Source organism: Staurois parvus, unplaced genomic scaffold, assembly GCF_062004578.1.
Source record: "Staurois parvus isolate SC_StPar_1 unplaced genomic scaffold, SC_StPar_1.0 ptg000059l, whole genome shotgun sequence".
Lineage (NCBI taxonomy): Eukaryota > Metazoa > Chordata > Amphibia > Anura > Ranidae > Staurois > Staurois parvus.
Window position 1 is genome coordinate 14,417,464 of NW_028317855.1, and position 17,833 is coordinate 14,435,296.

At 39.6% G+C, this 17,833-nt stretch overlaps 1 protein-coding gene across 6 annotated transcripts in view; it reads right to left on the minus strand.

Moving 5' to 3' along the window:
* The window catches only part of SASH1 (SAM and SH3 domain containing 1), a 1,153,074-nt gene that overhangs the window by 140,862 nt on the left and 994,379 nt on the right, over positions 1-17,833 (minus strand). For all 6 annotated transcript variants that reach the window (XM_089668633.1, XM_089668628.1, XM_089668631.1 and 3 more), the window contains exon 5: positions 1,349-1,389. In XM_089668633.1, coding sequence (XP_089524759.1) covers positions 1,349-1,389 — 41 coding nt within the window. The remainder of the gene's footprint in view (positions 1-1,348; positions 1,390-17,833) is intronic.

Consider the following 17,833-nt stretch of genomic DNA (forward strand, 5'->3'; position numbering starts at 1 on the left):
CCACTCCCCGAACACCCCCCACCCCAATGCTTGGGCATATACATTCTTTTTTTTTTAGTTTCAGATGACAAATCTCCTCCTGCAGCACTGCACACACTGGCATATATTCTGAGAGCAACACCCTGTTGTTATCAGAATAAATAGAACAGTGCTCCAGCTGACTGGCGTTCCTGAAAAGCATATGACAATGGTTGAACACAGTAGCATATTTTAAATATATTTTAATATTTTAAAAACTTTTTTTTTATAACTTTGAAGAACAGCCTCTGATTGTAGGGTCTCTCGATATGAGATAGACAGTTTCCTGAGTATCTAACATCTTTCAAGACCCTCGTGTGAGAATTGTGAAAATGTGCCCTAAACTGTGCTGTGCTGTACCATACAGAACCCTAGGGACAGAAAAAGCGGGTGTCACATCTTATTCTGTGTCTGCTACAAACAAGACATCTTCTTAGGGTGACCTTTGGGTTGAGGTACCAGAGAGGATATCCAGAAATGCCTCTCATGCAGCTGGCTCACTACATCTGGATTTTGGGATTGGGCCACAGCACCTTCTGGATACAAAAAGGTCGTGATGATCTTTTCCTGATTGTACAGAAGTCGATCTAACAATTGACTTCTGTACAACAAGCCTACTGGAAAATTCCCGATACGATCAGGGCTGCCAGCTACAGCTGGAAGTGCTTATCAGTGTATTCTGATGGCGGGGAAGTCTCCCTGTTGTAAGCATTCAATACCTCGGCAGGAGTGATTCCCCATACACATCTAATGTGTGAATGAAGGAATCAAGTCTTTATTTTTTTCAATCGATCTGCTTAGTTAAATGAAAAAAATTACAAAATGTCTGACCTGCCTAAGATAGGAAGTGTGTTACTGGCTGGATCACCATGTGAGATAAAAGGAAAAAAGCCTAAAAAAAAAAAAAAACTAATGCAGCCACCATATCTAATGACTGGTAAACTGCAATATATTAGATTTTTGTTTTTGGGGTTTAATACCGTTTTAAGACTGATTGAAATAACCAAACCTGGTCTTTGAGAATATTATGATTATCTATCCGAAGACCACTTTTGAAGTATAATTTGCCTATATATATTAATTATAATACACTAGCATCTCTAATTTCCTGGTTTCACTTAGCTGAATAAAATGTGTGAATAATGGTTATTATGGTGTTCTAAACTTCACACATTGTTTCTGGATGAAAAGAATAAGTGTCAGTAATATTTATTTCATTTATCTAGTGCAAATGTCCACAAAGTACAATAAACCATCAATACTTTTTTAGTTTTTCATAAACAAATGGAAAAAACTCAGAAAGGTGTAGAAAAAAAGAAGATGCACTCACCTACAGAACTGTCTTCAGAGCTGGATTTATGCAGAGAAAATCTGAAAGAGAAAAAAAAAGGAAATTATTCATAGTGTTCCACATTACAGGTATCTGTACAATGTACTTGTAAAACTTTACTGCAGTTGTGGGCTTATAATTCAGAACTGGTACAAAATGTATGCGGAATGCCTGCTTGTTTGTAATTTCCTCTATTTACCAGGAGAGAGCACCAAAGAGCTTTTTCTGCTCTGTAAATTTTCAATTAACCTGAATCCTCCCATAGTGATGTAGACATTCTATGATTCATACAATATTTGAACATTTCATTTGAATATTCTCTGCATGAAAAGATAATTGTACATTAGTACATAGCAACAGCTCAGAAAGTCCTTTCAGTGAATGTAAACTATGATTCACTTAGAGTGTCCCTAGGGAAGCTCAATCTGTATGATCCCGATGCTTTGTTTACATGCCATGGCTACTGATGCTGTGACTCTTGTTTCTGTTAAAGCCTAATTGATACAGGAAGGCAAGCTCTGTATTGGGGTAGCTTATAAAAATCCTAACTTCTCATATCTCAGCTGGAGACAATGAGCATGCACCAGTGACCTTATAGGTCAGTTCTTAATATATGCACTGTACACATTAACATACAATACATTAAGTATTTCCAAGCCAGTACAGCTGACCTTTAACATATCTATTCAAATATTCACTACAAAAAGTGTTGTAAAGCCATGTCCAGGTGTACACGGTGGAAAAGCACATGTGTGAACTTTGTAAATGAATGACCTTCTTCGCTTATCACTGAGGTACCAGATGCTTCATTCTCATACAATAAGCACTTCCTTCTCAGGAGACCCAGTCTGTAATAATTACTGGCAAGCCCGCTTTCCTCTGCACACTAAGCAGCTGACAGATAAGCAGCTTGGAGAAGGTAACTGCCCTTGTTTTTAGTTCTGAAAAGGTTAATTCCCACCAGGATGACTATTCGGAAACAGTTTACTTACCATTTTCCGAATTTAAAGGGTCAGCTCACTCAAACTCCAATCTCAGTTTTTGATAGATGCCGATGAATTAGCTCAACCCCCACCTTCTTACTGCTAGGATAGCGATTTGTAAAAACTCTGCACATGAGCCTTTAGGTCGTCCCATTTGCACAGCCATTGTAAGAAGAATTGCAGCAAGAGAAAAAGGACTGCAAGCTGTGCTGTGCAAGGTGACCAACATGGGGGTGGATAGCACTCTAGGGCAATACCAAACAGATAAGAAGTCCGCGGGTAATGTAAGAACAAATTCCCCAAAGCCTCTAGCATTTTCTGGATCAGCGTTTTTCAACCAGGGTCAGGGGTGTGGAAAATTTTGAAAAAAACTACTTGTCCAGGGACTAAATCAGTATTCCAAATAATTTTTTTTTAACCAAAACTGTATTTAAATCTGCTTTAACCACTTGCCTACTGGGCACTTATACCCCCTTCTTTACCAGGCCAATTTTCAGCTTTCAGCGCTGTTGCACTTTGAATGACAATTGTGCGGTCATGCAAGTTTGTACCCATACACAGCACTGACAGCACGTATTCATGTGTAGGCGCCCGAGTATGTGCTTTTAAGTTTGTGCGTGCGTACATATGTGGGGGGCCTTGAAAAATTTGGTTGTGTTATTTGCTTGGGTGTAACTTCCATTTAAAAAAAAAAAAAAATGAATGCAATGCAGCGCACATCGCACCGCATTACATTCTTTCCTGGCCTCAATGACCGAGAATCTGTCTAACAGGGACCCGGAAGTGATGTCACATCACCTCCAGAGCAGGAGAAAAAGAGGAGGGTAGGGGAGTGGATGTGTCTGCTCTCCTCCTCCCTCCCCTATACCATATCCCGCGGCACCTGCCGAACCGGTCTTGGGCCCACAGATGGGCAAGCACAGCCCGGGACATATTGCGGGGGAGAGGCTGACACTGTGGGCTGTGTGGAAACAATCGGGCAGCAGCGCTGCTGTCCGATTGCTTCCACCTGACAGACAAGCCCTGCTGCTTGCCCACAGCAGGGCTAAGAGCAAAAAAAGAAACTAACTGCCCGACGCCCGGCACTGCATGTCCCGGTCATCGGGCGATAGGAATTGGACATTCTGAGCGTGGCTTCTGGGTTTTTCAGGGGTGCATTGACAAAATGCCTAAAAATTGCCCAGAAGCCAGCAGATGGATCAAGTTTGCTTTTTTGTTACACAAAGCCATAGATTTTCATTGCACACCATTACAACCTTGGGAACTGTTCAGGCCAACTGCCAGTGTCCTTACAACCACTGACATTATTGGTTGATAAGGAGGATATTGGGCACCTGCATGGGGAAGAAAATGCTGGAATACTAGTCAGTGTTATATGTGTGTGGATGCTGCTGCATTATGCAAAACTATTACTTTAGTTTTTTACATTTTAGAAGGGGGTGCTTTGAGATTGTGCATAATGTTTAAGGATGCATTGACTGAAAAAAGGATCGAGAAACTGTTCTAGACCATTGTCATTTGGGTTCTCCACTTCTAGTGTAGGAGTGCACACCCTTAAATATACCCAGGGACAGGATGCCTTCTCCTTCGACAATCTCAGAGAAAACAAATGATTGCAAATATTAGTTATCTGCATTCAGGACTCTGATGTAAAAATAGTTCTTTTATCAAATCCAAATAAAATCAACAGTATAAATAAATTTGCTGCATCACAATGAGACCATTCTAGGCACTCTAGGTTCCTTATCAAGTTTGACACAACACTCCCCAACTCAACTAATTGCTGCCCGCCCACAGTAGTTATACTACGGGTGTGCGGCACAGCCCTGCTGGCTCATCATGTATCTGTACACTGACAATGACTTCCAGGTTTTGCAGACATGCATGTGTATACCAATGCAATTTTGTCAGCAGGTCAATGACTCAAGGCTGAGACCTGCTGACTGGCTGTGTCCAATCACAGCACAGAGCCCTGTGTTTACAAACACACAGGGCTCTGTACACTGATCAGTGACCTGGCTGTTTCTTTTCTCTGCAAGGCAGGGAGGAAAAATCAGTCAGACAGAAAAGTAAAAGCAGCACATATTACACATTGTTAGGCACATATTTAACCCCTTGATTACCCCTAGATGTCAACCCCTTCACAGTATCATTGTACAGTATTATCACTGATCACTTAGTGTCATTATCAGTTAGTGACACTTCCAGATAACGTTTGTTAGTGCCAGATTGGCTGCCAGCCTATCACAGTCTCACTAAAAGTCGCTGATCACAGCCATTGCAGTATATCTATAGCTATGTAAATTCCAGTATACATACCATAGTTTATAGACGCTATAACTTTTGCACAAACCAATTAATATACACCTAATGGGATTTTTTTTATTTTTTATGAAAGACATGTAGCAGAATACATTTTCCCTAAGTTTATTTTTTATTGAATATGTTTTATAACAGAAAGTAGAAAATAATGATTTTTTTTCAGAATTTTTGATTATTTTTTTTCCCGTTTATTTTGCAAAAAAACAAAAAAAAAAACAGTGGTGATCAAATACTGCCAAAAGAAAGCTCTATTTGTCTGGAAAAAAAAAATAAAAGTTTCATTTCCGTACAGTGTTGCATGACCGCGCATTTGCCAGTTAAAGTAGCACAGTGCTAAATAGCAAAAAAATGCTCTGGCTATGAAGGGTGGAAAACCTGGAGGCAAAGTGGTTAAGAAAGCACTTGGATTGGCTCAAAATATTGCTATTATGATGGAGCAAATGTTTTTTTTTTAAGGCTGAGCATTTTGATGGAGTACATTTTTTATAGTAATGATTTTACCAGGATCTAAAAAAGAAAAAGCTGGTATGAGGATGACATTTTTAAGTAAGCAATTTAGGTTCTGTGCCTAATTAGTCCTAAACAGTTTAAAGCAGCCAACAGACCTATATGGCACCCATAACCTGCTATTTGATGCAATCAGTATATTACATAATAAAATGTATGCTATGAGCAGGCATGTTTATGTGAACTACCAAGGACCCCTGATTGACACATCACAGAGAAATCTAATCTAGTTGAAGGAATTCAATAGACAGTCCAACTGTCCTTCAAAGCTGTCAAAGTGAAAGGGACTGGATGACAGGATTCTAATAATGATAAGTGCATGTCTCCTGAAAGGTCAACTCCAGTCAAAGCAATATTCATATACTTCACTATCCTCCCCATAAATGAGGGTGTGAGAATCTGTTTATATATTCAATCTGCCATACAGCACTTACACTTTTGGCTACAAATTGTCTTGTTTTCCTAAATTTACTATCCCATTAACTAGTCCTTTAATCATGTTTTTATTAAACTGGAAAACCAGTTAGGGACTGTTGTAACGTAAGTCAGGTACAAGCAGAGAATACAATACACGAGAAAAACTGATTAGGTGGTGTGACTGGTAATGAACATTTGGGGTTTGTTACTGCTATGCCTCTACAAAAGGAGAGCTCTATTTTGCAGTTTCTAACAAGCCAAGATGCAATACTCAAAACATACAAACATCATTGGCAATGCCACTATATCACAGCTCGGACATATCAAACCAACCAACCATGCCACAATGCCACTGAATTTGGTGCAACCTTTGCAACAAAAAAATAAACAGAACAGTACCTCTTTAGCAGAAAAAACAGCCTACCCACTGTGAAAACATTCAAAGTCTTTTCCGTATGATCCAGATGCGGTCTCTACCATATTCCAACATTGAAAATACTGATTGTGCATTTGTGACAGTACACTGAATTTTTCATTTTCTAGTTTTTAATACTCTGCTCTAAGGCCCCTTTCACATGGGCTGGATTCTGTTTTCTCAGCAGGGAAACTGTCTGTTGATCCCCTGCTGAGCTGAGTGGAGAGGGTGGATGACAGCTCTATGTCAGCTCCGCTTATACACAGCCCTCTCTGCTCTAATGTCGGCTGGATGTTAACGGACCAGTTGTTCTTTTACATCCAACTGTCCTCCTATCAGATTTGACTAGAAGAGAAAAGGATCCCCCTTTCCTTTGTCTTTGCTGGATCAGATCAGATCGGAGGTAGCTGGGCGTAAACGGACACGAGTCTGTTTACTTCAAATAAATAGACAGAGAGAGTGTACTGGCCTAGTGCATTATCCAAGGATCAATTTATTAAAAATAAGATGAAAAATACTCACAAACGCATTCGTGAATGCTCGCAGAACAAGTGTCACCACATGACAAAGTACGCTGAGAATCAATGGACCCAATAATGCCTAATGGAGCCAGTTATGACCAAAGCAAGGCTGACGCGTTTCGAGGGAATTCCTCTTTCTCAGAGCCACTGAGGAGAAGGGATTTTTATGATCAGCCTATCATTTCTGTTTGTCTACTTTCATCATTCATTCATCTCATGTAGTACAGCCAGAAGTGTGACCTGTAGTTCTTCTCACCCATGCGCAGAGAGATTTTTTACTATTTCACAAGTCTGTTTACATCTGGCTGCTCATGAAGAATGGAGGGTCTGATTGGGTCTGTCTGAAAAACAGACAGGCAGAACTGATCAGACCACTCGTGTGAAAGGGGCCAAAGAGTTAAATTTTTGGTAAAAGACTTAATCAACCATACAGAAGTGCACCACATTCAGAAGATGTAACAGCATACACATAAAAATTGTTTTTAAACCTACTGACATATATTTTTATTAGCATTTGAAAGAAAAGTATAATTATAAACAAAAGTATAAATTGATACAAATGTATTACCAGAACACTTGCCACTCTGTGAGGTTACGTTCACAATAGTCCATTTTAGCATGTGGCTGGTGTTGGCTGCGTAGCAGAAGTGTCTAGCTTTTTCAAATTCAAGACACTTTACCTTTTTTTTTGTTACACTTTATTAGAAGAGTATAAAGCGTACACTCTATTCAGGTCTCCACACAGCAGCATGGTACCCTGCACTGAGGTTTTGAGGGAAAGATGCAGCACATCAGCATTTTTCCCCTTCGCACTTCATATTACATCAGCATTGTGGTGTGAACGAGGAACATAGAAAACAACAGTTTTTCATGTGCCCTAACTCTTACCTGTGTTGATCCAGTGTACAAAAACACAGGTCACCACAGAACGTGTGAACAAGTCTTTGTGCACAAAACCTCAAAAGTGGGCAATATGCTGAACTTATGCTATGCAGTCATCCACTTGTCTGCAATGCTGAAAGAGGAGTTTGAGGTTTTTCCCCAAGAAATTCCACCAGCTGGAGTGCGGGAGGTACTCATTAAGACTCCATGCACACTAGCATTTTGTTTAAGTTCCTAGAAGCTGTTATGAGCATTTTTTTCTGCTCCTAGAAGCCAATAGTGTTATCGTAGGTGTCCATGCACACTATTTTATGTTAGAAGCTTTTTTCAAGCTTAAGTGTTTAGGAGCAGAAAAAAAATGTTTTTGGGAGTGTTTCCCGGTAGAAAAAAACACTGAATGCACTTAAACACTACTAAAACACTCTAAAATGCTCCCAATAGCTTTTATTGAGTGTTTTGTTTTTTTTCAAGTACTGTAAAAATGTTAATAAAATCACCAACGCTCCTAAAGGCTACTAAAAAACTACTACAACCCAGCACAAAAAATGCTATTATCAACATTTCTCATCCAGCGTTTTTTGGGCTTATAAAAAATGCTAGTATGTATGGAGGCTAGTAACATGTTAATAGCTAAGTAAGTTAGCGTGAATATCCGTGGATGGCTGCTGCTTAGTATAAAATTAATACCTTGCTACAAGCCAGCTCCTAAACAGAGAGCTGTATTTCCAGATACTGCAGGGATGAGAGCAGTGACTGTGCTAGTGAAGGGTTCCATTCGCACCTTCATCAATTCTTCTCTCATTCACAAAAAGCTTTTTTTTAATTATTTTGTTTTTAGAGAATACAATGCATTTTGGGAATGGAGGTAGACAGATTATGTTGCATACTCTCCTCTCCCCTCCTTCATTCACAGAATGCCCTGCATGCTGTGGAAAAAAACACAGAAGGCTTTTTGTGAAATGTTGAGGAAAGAGGAGGGGCTGGCAATGTGACTGGAGCAGTTTGCTGTCGCAGCTGCTGTTCCCATTCCTACAGCAGCTGAAAATACAACTTACTTAGCTACTGTAGTCATTACAATAAAATGTATTAAACATTAAAAATTATTCCTGCAGTTCAGCTTTAAAGTTGTACTGAGCAAAATGGGCTTTTGCTCCAAAGAGAAATATTGTATATAAGGAGTAAACTGTGCCACAGTTTGATTAGTTTCTGTAACAAATATTACTATTCAAAAAGCTAAACATTATTTTTAGATATTCACTGCCAGAATAGTTGGGACTGCCACAAACTGGCATCAACAGTCCTCGTTTAATTGCAAACTAAAAAATGTTGTGTAAAAATGTTGATGAACTATCAAGACGAAAATAAAAATGTGTAACGTGACGTATATAAAAATCTTAATCACTTTAATAACCTAATAAAAATAATAAAGGCTCTTACGATTTTTTTATATACAGTATGCGGTCTGTGTTATAAATGTATTGTGGCATCTTAAAAGTCCCATCAGCAATTTTGCACTATTTGTAATGACACATTCAATAGGATGGTACCTGCCACACATGTAGCAGAACCTCTATATCACACTTCCATATACAATAAAATGGCAACATCTAAAGAAAAACTGTGTGTTCAAATAGAACAGTGAAAGGAAAAAGATATCAGCCGTCTGGGAGCCTATTTGTATAAAACAAATAATCATAAATTAAATTCTTCACTGTGACCCTTAGGAGCAGTTTCAGGGCAGCAATTACATTAAAATGAAGGTTATTTATATGCTGATTACAATTCCCCAATAATGATGAAGTGAAGCTTGGCAAAAAACGTGGCTATGTTTTGACATGCAGCCAAATGCTGTCACTCTACTAGATGGCTTTAGGGTATGTTGTCTATTGACATACAACTTTATTAGCAGGTTCCCACAGACACTGAAAAATGACAGGTCCCTCACATTCCAGAAGAGAAACATACATTAGACTGAAAGTCCGCAATTGTATTTTCAGGAAAAATAATACAGACCGGTTATAGTGATGTTCAGATATTTAGTGCGCAGTGCAGGGATCAGAAGCTATGCCAAGCTCACAGTTTTCTTTTGAAAGTCAAGTTGTTTTTTTAACAGAAAGCTGGGGTGTACAAAGGAGGGTACGCTTCACATAATGAAAGGGCAACTTCCATTCAACAAAACTGGAATGAGACAAAGAACTACTGCAAGTTAAAATACCTACGATTGCCAGCTGTTGTGGCTAACTTGACCTGAAAACCAGTACCACATGACAAACACTAGGAGTGTTAAAGTGTTACTAAACCCACATCAGGAAAATAAATATGTATATACAGTAAAGCATGCTTGGTATACTCACTGAGGAACCTAAGGGGTTAATCCTCTGCATTGTAAAAAAAACCCTGTTTGATCCTGTCTTCTCTGATCCTCCCCTTCTTCTAGTGCCCCCTCTTATATCCTGATAAGACATATCGTGTGAAGACACTCTACTCAGTTTGGTGTGTATTGCTAGAAAAGTTTTTTTTTCCTTGGGAGCGTGCATGTGATTAGCACAGGGCCAATCAGCACTGCCCATACAAAAGGTCAAGGGTTCTGCCTCCTCCTAGAGCAGAAAGAAAACTCCTCCTACAAGCTTTACCAGTGCACTACTAGACACTGAGAGAAGTCACAAGACTGCTATATACTGATGATGAGAAAAGGTATTTAGCAGATATTTACTAAAATTGCACTTCCATGTTCTGTGTACTGTGGTAGACCAGACAGAGTAAATGCAGGATCCTGGGTTTAGTAACACTTTAAAGGTACCTGTTAACATTGTATTGGAGCTTCCATAGTTGACCTTTCTTCCACACTGCAGGACTGCCATTCTTATCAATGCTTCCATAATTACTGAGTCAGTGACTATAAAGCCAGCCATAGATGGATTGAATCTTGGCCAGTTCAGCAAAGATCGGCCGAGATTCTATCCATCTATGGGCAAGCTGGTTGTACTGAAGTTGATCACAACAGTGCTGCCTGAGGGAGTGTGTTGATGGGGGAATTGAGCGATTTTCTTTCCTGCAGGAAAGAAAATTGCATAGACTTGTCTAACAGTGGGCTCTACGCAGTATGAAGACTCAATATAACGAACATGAAAAGTACTTTAAACCAATCACACAATATAAAACCTAACTCCAGGCTTCTCTCCGAAGAGGACCTAACACCACACCCCACCCGTACTCCAGCCACTTCCCCATGTGTATATTTTGTTTTTTATTTTATGCTGCTTATTTCAGATTCCTGCAGACTAGTCACATGACATGCAGGGTCCTCTTCAGATTGTGAAAGTAACTCGCCAAATAAGTAAAGGCATGATGAAGAGCATGAAAATAACTTTAAACCAATCACACAATATAATGCCCAACTCTGGGCTCCTCTGACTTGGTGCAAAACTCTGTCATTTTATGGTAGTGACAGAGCAAATCTGCCCCCTCTTGCCTCCCATGCATTTCTACTGGTCAATGAGGCAGTCTATCATAATGTCTGACCAAATACATCAGGAAAAAGCTGACCAAAACTTAATTAATTATAAAACCCAAAAGCAAACATTTATGCAGCTTACCAATTCTTAGATGTGATGGCTGTATTTGGTTCCTTTTTTTGTTTTCTTTCTTCTAATTTAATATGGTGATCCAACCAGCAACTCTGCTGTTTTTCCAAAGCTCAAGCTCTCCAGCAGAATGTGTCAGTTTACATGGATGAAACAATCCATTGACGACTGATTAAAATGATAACCTTTTATTATTACTCTAGCAATCATGCACACAGAGATGGGCACGGTCATCCATGTTGCTCCAAACCCTCCATCTTGTATCTCTCTCTCCCTCTTCCCTCATCCTCCCTCCCTCTCTGTTGAGTGACATGTGGTCTGGATGAGGCAGAAGTCACAGGCAGTCAGGCTCAGCGGGAGAGCTCCAGGGCTATAAAACCCCAACCTAGTTGGTGCCTAGATGTCTGTTAGCTTCTCAATCTGGGATATCGTAAAGCCATAAACCAAGTCCCTCACTGAGCCTCAAAGACATTCCAGATAAGTCATAAAGCTGACATCACATTCAAAAATCCATTTTCCCCTATGATTTTATATCTTGGACTATGAAAGACGTACCTAAAAACCAGGCATATATTCAGATCGGTCTCTTTAATACAAGTCGTCTGATATATTACATCCCCTAGCTGGCATCAACAGGAGAGCAGAAAATGATATCTCCTTAACCATCCCAACAGTTATGTCATATTTCATATCTAGATGTTCAGCAGATGATTCTGCGTATTAATGTACTAGTGGCAAGGCTGCTAAATGCACTGAAAGTAAGTTATGAACCATGACATCAACTGGGAGGGTTTTCGGTTCTAGCTTGGGTCTTCGCCCCAACACCCCTCCCCAAATGAGGTGATTGGTTCTCTGCTGTAAGGAGACACCCTGCTGAGTTCCTAGAAAAAGGCTGTTATGCTTGGAGTTAGGCTAAGCTGAGTTGAGCTAAATTGAAGTTTCTCCCTTGTAACATCGGAACAAACTTTGGGAGATGGCCATTTTGCTCTGAAACTTGAAAGCTACTTAAACCAAGGCTTTTGCCAAGTACTTTATCTAAATTCCTTTTTGTTATATCTTTGCTGTGTTATTGCTCTCTGTATATTTATATATATATTGGCTACATCTTTTTCTGTAAATATTTTTTATTACACCCTTTTGACCTTTTAGTAATAAATCTTACTTACTGAAAGTGTTGAACTGTTTCTAAAGCTATTTAATGCAAACTAAGAACCCCTGTCTCTGAAGAGCGCTACTGTGTGTGTTTAAACATCTGTATACCCTGCCTGCGGTGACAGTGGTATACAGATGATTATTCAACATCGTAGTGTTATTGCTGATATTGCCAAGTTTCCTCTTTCTCTGTACAAAAAGGAGGTGGTGGCAGTGTGAAGGGTTATTTGTGTAATTAACCTGACCCAGTAACAATTGCTCCCAGGCTGCAAGTACATAGATTGTGGTCCATTAGCTGGAAAATCTTTGTGCAGGGTGCAGCTGGGCGTGGCATTGTTACGCACGTGACAGCGCGGTTTTAGATTGGATAGTCCTTCGGTCACGAGTTTGGTTAGAAGGGCTGGGGTCTGACACCGCGATTGTCACAATTACTACTGGCCAGATCACAAAGTGAAAACAGGTAAAAAAGCCAAAGAAAAGAAAACTGATGCAGCCATCACACCTAATAATCAGTAATCTGCAATAAAATATATTTTTGGTTTTGGTTTTAATACCACTTTAAAAGTGTAGCAAAGTAATTCCTGATTACATTCAAAGGTTACTGACACAATATACCTGATGTTGGTAAAATTCTTAAAACCCAAGAGATATAAAAATGTGTGGGTTTTTTTTTTTAACGTTTCCATCAAGGTGGACTGTGGATGTGGCCTAATATGCCCTTTTCTAAATTTAGTAGTAGGATATATACAATAGAGTGTAGCCGGACTCCCTTAACATATAAATAAATATAGTATTAAACAAAGGCTACAAATTATTTGTAGATAAGTGGGTAGTATTGCTGTTTGTTTTCGCTCTCATCTTTGTACCTGAAGAAGGAAGCATGGCACAGAGAAAAGACATTGTTTGAATAAGGCCAAGCTGTTCTCGCAAGTTGAGAGACAAAAGCATTCTTTTGACCTTGAACCATGGGCACTTCAATAGGAAAAGGGAAGGTAGGATTTACTTTTGTAACTAACTCTTTAAGCATTTGTTGCTCAAAGAGGGATAAAGGTAAATAACAGAGACATTAGAAGTGGCCAGCTATGCCAAGATATCAAGCCAGGCATTTCACTTCTAGACAACCTAAGAACAGCATGCAATCTATTAAACAGATGATAAGCATTGTTAGACTGAGTCTGTTCTAGGAAAAGTAATTCATGTAACATTCCAAAAAAAGCACCCTTGCCTGTCTGTCATTTTGTTCTGTATGCGCACTGCGTTTACATCATGAATCTAAAAAAAACTGTAAACTACTCTGGATTGTTCAGAGGTATCAAAGGTGCTCAAAACTGTTACTGCTGGATTATTGAAGATTTATGTTACTTTTGTTTTAAAATAATTTAGATACATGTGTGTTAATGTAAATAAATTTTTCTAAGCATGTTAATATTTTTAAAAATTGTGTGTATACTGTACATATACTATGGTTTTAACTCTATGTGTACATGGGGTTGGCTGTAATATCTTGATACACATATATTCTCTACGTTTCTTGCTTAGTAGTACAGACTGGTGATTGTGCTGCCAATACTCATCATATTCTAGTGAAAACCTGACCATAGGCCTTAAATACTGAAAAAAATTGATTTATCAACATGAACACCCTACAAAGGTTGAAAAGAAGTCATAGGTACCAGAGAATGATTGGCTGGAAATGTGCCACCAAAACCTAATCAGTCACCTAATCTGGATAAAATCAGCTATGAACCAATTCAAAATGATTGAAAATATATACATTCGAATCAGATGGAGTCACTCTTCGGAACTAGGTGTAGCCAGATGCTGATTCACAAGCTAAAGGCTTGTGAATGAGCAGTAACAATACTGATGGCCACACCCCTTGGAATTTCTTTTTTATCCAACTGCAGGGCAAGTAGGCAGCCTAAATGAGAGTGTCAGCTCTGCTTTGAATTCAGACACAATGTAACATTATTGCCTCCCCATACCAGGAAATTGCATTACGTGGATGTCACTGCCAGGATTAGCAGGTATCTGTGTGACTATGCAGGGAAACCAAGATAAAACTGTAACTGCTGAGGCTCTTAAAGGCATTGTACATATTCAAAAGTTTTTTGTTGTTTTACAGTGGTTGTAAAGGTAAAATGTTTTTTTATCTTAATGAATTCTCTGCCTTTAGGTAAAAAAAAAACTTTTACATGCAGCTCCCCCCGAGCAATTCCCCCATCCCCCCCCCCAATACTCACCTGATCCCGATCTCGGTCCAGCACTGTGTACGTCTGCAGCAGCTCTTCTCCCCTCTCTCACAGGTTTGGCTGAGAGCAATGGGAGCTATTGGCTCCTGTTGCTGTCAGTCTAAACCTGTGAGCAGAGAGTGAGACCAAGCTAGGCTGTGTGTCTGAATAGATCCAAAAAGGACAGCTTGGGAGCGAGCTCACATGAATGCCCACCATAGGAAGTGGCATCCTATGGTGGACACTCAGCAAAAGGGAGGAGCCAGGAGCATCGGCTGAGGACACCAGAAGAGGAGGAACAGTTCTTCTCTGTGAAAAATCATTGCACAGAGCAGGTAAGCGTAACATGTTTGTTATTTTAATGAAAAAAAGTGAAGGATTACAATCGCTTTAATTAGGTATTAATGTAGCTATATTCCCTTCATTGTTTGTTTGCCTTACCTTGTAATGATGGGGTCACATGTTGTGGCTACACTTTACAGTGTCATGACTGATTGATGTTCCTATGATCAATGCCCCTATGTCCATGTGCAAGCAACGTCTTGGTCTGGGTCACATGCATGTCTAGCCATTTATCTGGGTTGCATCACAAATGTGCAAGTGCTAATTTTGTAGCACTCGCTAAAAAAAAACACCTCTGTTGATTTGCACTAGACTGAGAGACCCAGGTATTGTGGCACATGAAGTTTGTTCAAGAAATGTTAGATCTCACACTACAGAGGTCATGCATGAACCTGTGCAGTGCCAAGCTGCAGGTAGGAAAGTGTATAACGGCCTTGAAATTTGTGCTGCAGCACATTTTTAATTGGGGGTTATAGCTCTACTTTAATAGTTTCCCCGAACACTTCTGCTATTCTTCTTCTGCTTCTTCTATTCACTTACACAGTTCCCACAATTTGCAGTTTAATAATTTCAGGACTGATTAATTTGTCATTACTGAAGATTTTTATCTAAAAAGCACTCTCTCACTAATGTTAAGTCAAAAATTATACAGTGAGGAACAGAAGTATTTGAACACCCTGCAAGTTTGCATGTTCTCCCACTTAGAAATCATGGAGGGGTCTGAAATTCACATTGTAGGTACATTCCCACTCTGAGAGACAGAATTTAAAAAAAATTCAGGAAATCTGGTCAATGACATGAAGAGAGCTGGGACCACAGTTTCAAAGGTCACTGTCGGTAGAACACTTCGCCGTCATGGTTTCATGCATTGCACGGAAGGTTCCCCTGCTCAAGTCATCACATGTCCAGGCCCGTCTGGATTATCCAGATGGTCATTGGCAAACTTCAGAGGAGGCATGGGAGAAAGTCATGTGGTCAGATGAGACCAAAGTAGAACTTTTTGGTCTAAACTTCACTCGTCGTGTTTGGAGGAAAAAGAAGGATGAGTTGCATCCCAAGAACACCATCCCTACTGTGAAGCATTGGGGTGGTAACATCATGCTTTGGGGGTGCTTTTCTGCGAAGGGGACAGGACGACTGCACTGTATTAAGGAGAGGATGAATGGGGCCATTTATTGTGAGATTTTGAGCAACAACCTCCTTCCCTCAGTCAGAGCATTGAAGATGGGTCTTCCAACATGACAACAACCCAAAGCACACAGCCAGGATAACCAACGAGTGGCTTCGTAAGAAGCATATCAAGGTTCTGGAGTGGCCTAGCCAGTCTCCAGACCTAAATCCAATAGAACATCTTTGGAGGGAGCTGAAACTCCGTGTTGCTAAGCGACAGCCCCGAAACCTGACAGATCTAGAGGAGATCTGTGTGGAGGGGTGGGCCAAAATCCTTGTTGCAGTGTGTGCAAACCTGGTCAAGAACTACAGGAAACGTTTGACCTCTGTAATTTCAAACAAAGGCTTCTGTACCAAATATTAACACTGATTTTCTCAGGTGTTCAAATACTTATGTTCAGCAGTGCAAGACAAATAAATTCTTTAAAAATCATAAAATGTGATTTCCTGAATTTTTTTTTTAATTCTATCTCTCAGAGTGGGAATGCACCTACAATATGAATTTCAGACCCCTCCATGATTTCTAAGTGGGAGAACTTCAAAATCGCAGGGTGTTCAAATACTTCTGTTACTCACTGTATGTCAAGGTCAGATCAAACAGAATTCACACTGTGCCCATTCATATGCACTGAGAAATGAATCACCTGTATGGATGGTTAAAGTGATTGTAAAGCTTGCTCTTTTTTTAAATTACAATTTAAATTTTTTAAATTCTAACAATTGCTCCAACAGTTGATCTATTTTCACCAAGCTGCTTGGCAATTGCCCCGTAGCCCTTTCCAGCCTTGTGGAGGTTCACAATTTTGTGTCTGGTGTCTTTTGATAGCTCTTTGGTCTTGCCCATGGTAGTAGTTGGTGTCTGACTGACTGTGGGGTGGACAGGTGTCTTTAAAGAGCTCAGACAGGTGCTACTAAGTTAGATTAATGAGTGTAGTAGAGGTGGACTTTTTAAAGGCACAGTAACAGGTCTTTGAGAGCCAGAATTCTTGCTGTTTCTCAGGTGTTCAAATACTTATGTTCAGCAGTGCAAGACAAATAAATTCTTTAAAAATCATACAATGTGATTTCCTGAATTTTTTTTTAAATTGTGTCTCTCAGAGTGGGAATGCACCTACAATGTAAATTTCAGACCCCTCCATGATTTCTAAGTGGGAAAACTTGCAAAATCACAGGGTGTTCAAATACTTCTGTTCTTCACTGTAACAAAACACAGATTCTGGGATTTAAAATGCCAAATTTGTAAATCCTTATTCCTCCATATATTCCTCCTCATAGCAAAACTGACAGTGAAGCAAATTAGGACCTGGAGGTTCATTCTGGTAGAATGAGGGACAGTAGAATAATAAACAAATGTGTAGCAGTTACACAGTAAAGTATCATTTCACAATAATAAGCGAAGTAGATGAAGAAAGCTAATAAAATATAAATCACAAATTTCAGGTCACTGTTTTCTATGTACAATGTTCGCAATGGTCACAGAAATAAACATGAACCTAATTAGACAGTAATCAATAAGAGGGAGGAGGGAAATTAGCATGCGGCTCATGCAAGCAACTTGGTTAGAAGAGACCTTGTCACATAATTAGTGTGAAAGCCAAATTCTACTATAAACGCTATGGGATGAATACACGTTCATCTATCTAAATGGGGGCCAGAGTGATGAGACAAATACTCCCTCAGTTTCTTATCACATTAGCATGAAACTGAAAGGAACTTTAAGGCAGCAAAGTATTGACCTTGTTGGCATCCATGTGAAAAAGGAATGGATAGGAAAATAGGTTCCATTCAATTATCTACCCATTAGGTTTCCATGGAGATGGTTCTGGGGCAGGTCAAAACTTTCTCAGTAAATGCAAACACTGCAGTGTTTCATTGAAGCCAACACATTTGTATGTATTTTTTTTTTGTACTCCCATAAGCAAAGCACATTACAAGAGCCACTGTGTGTTTAATTAGGAT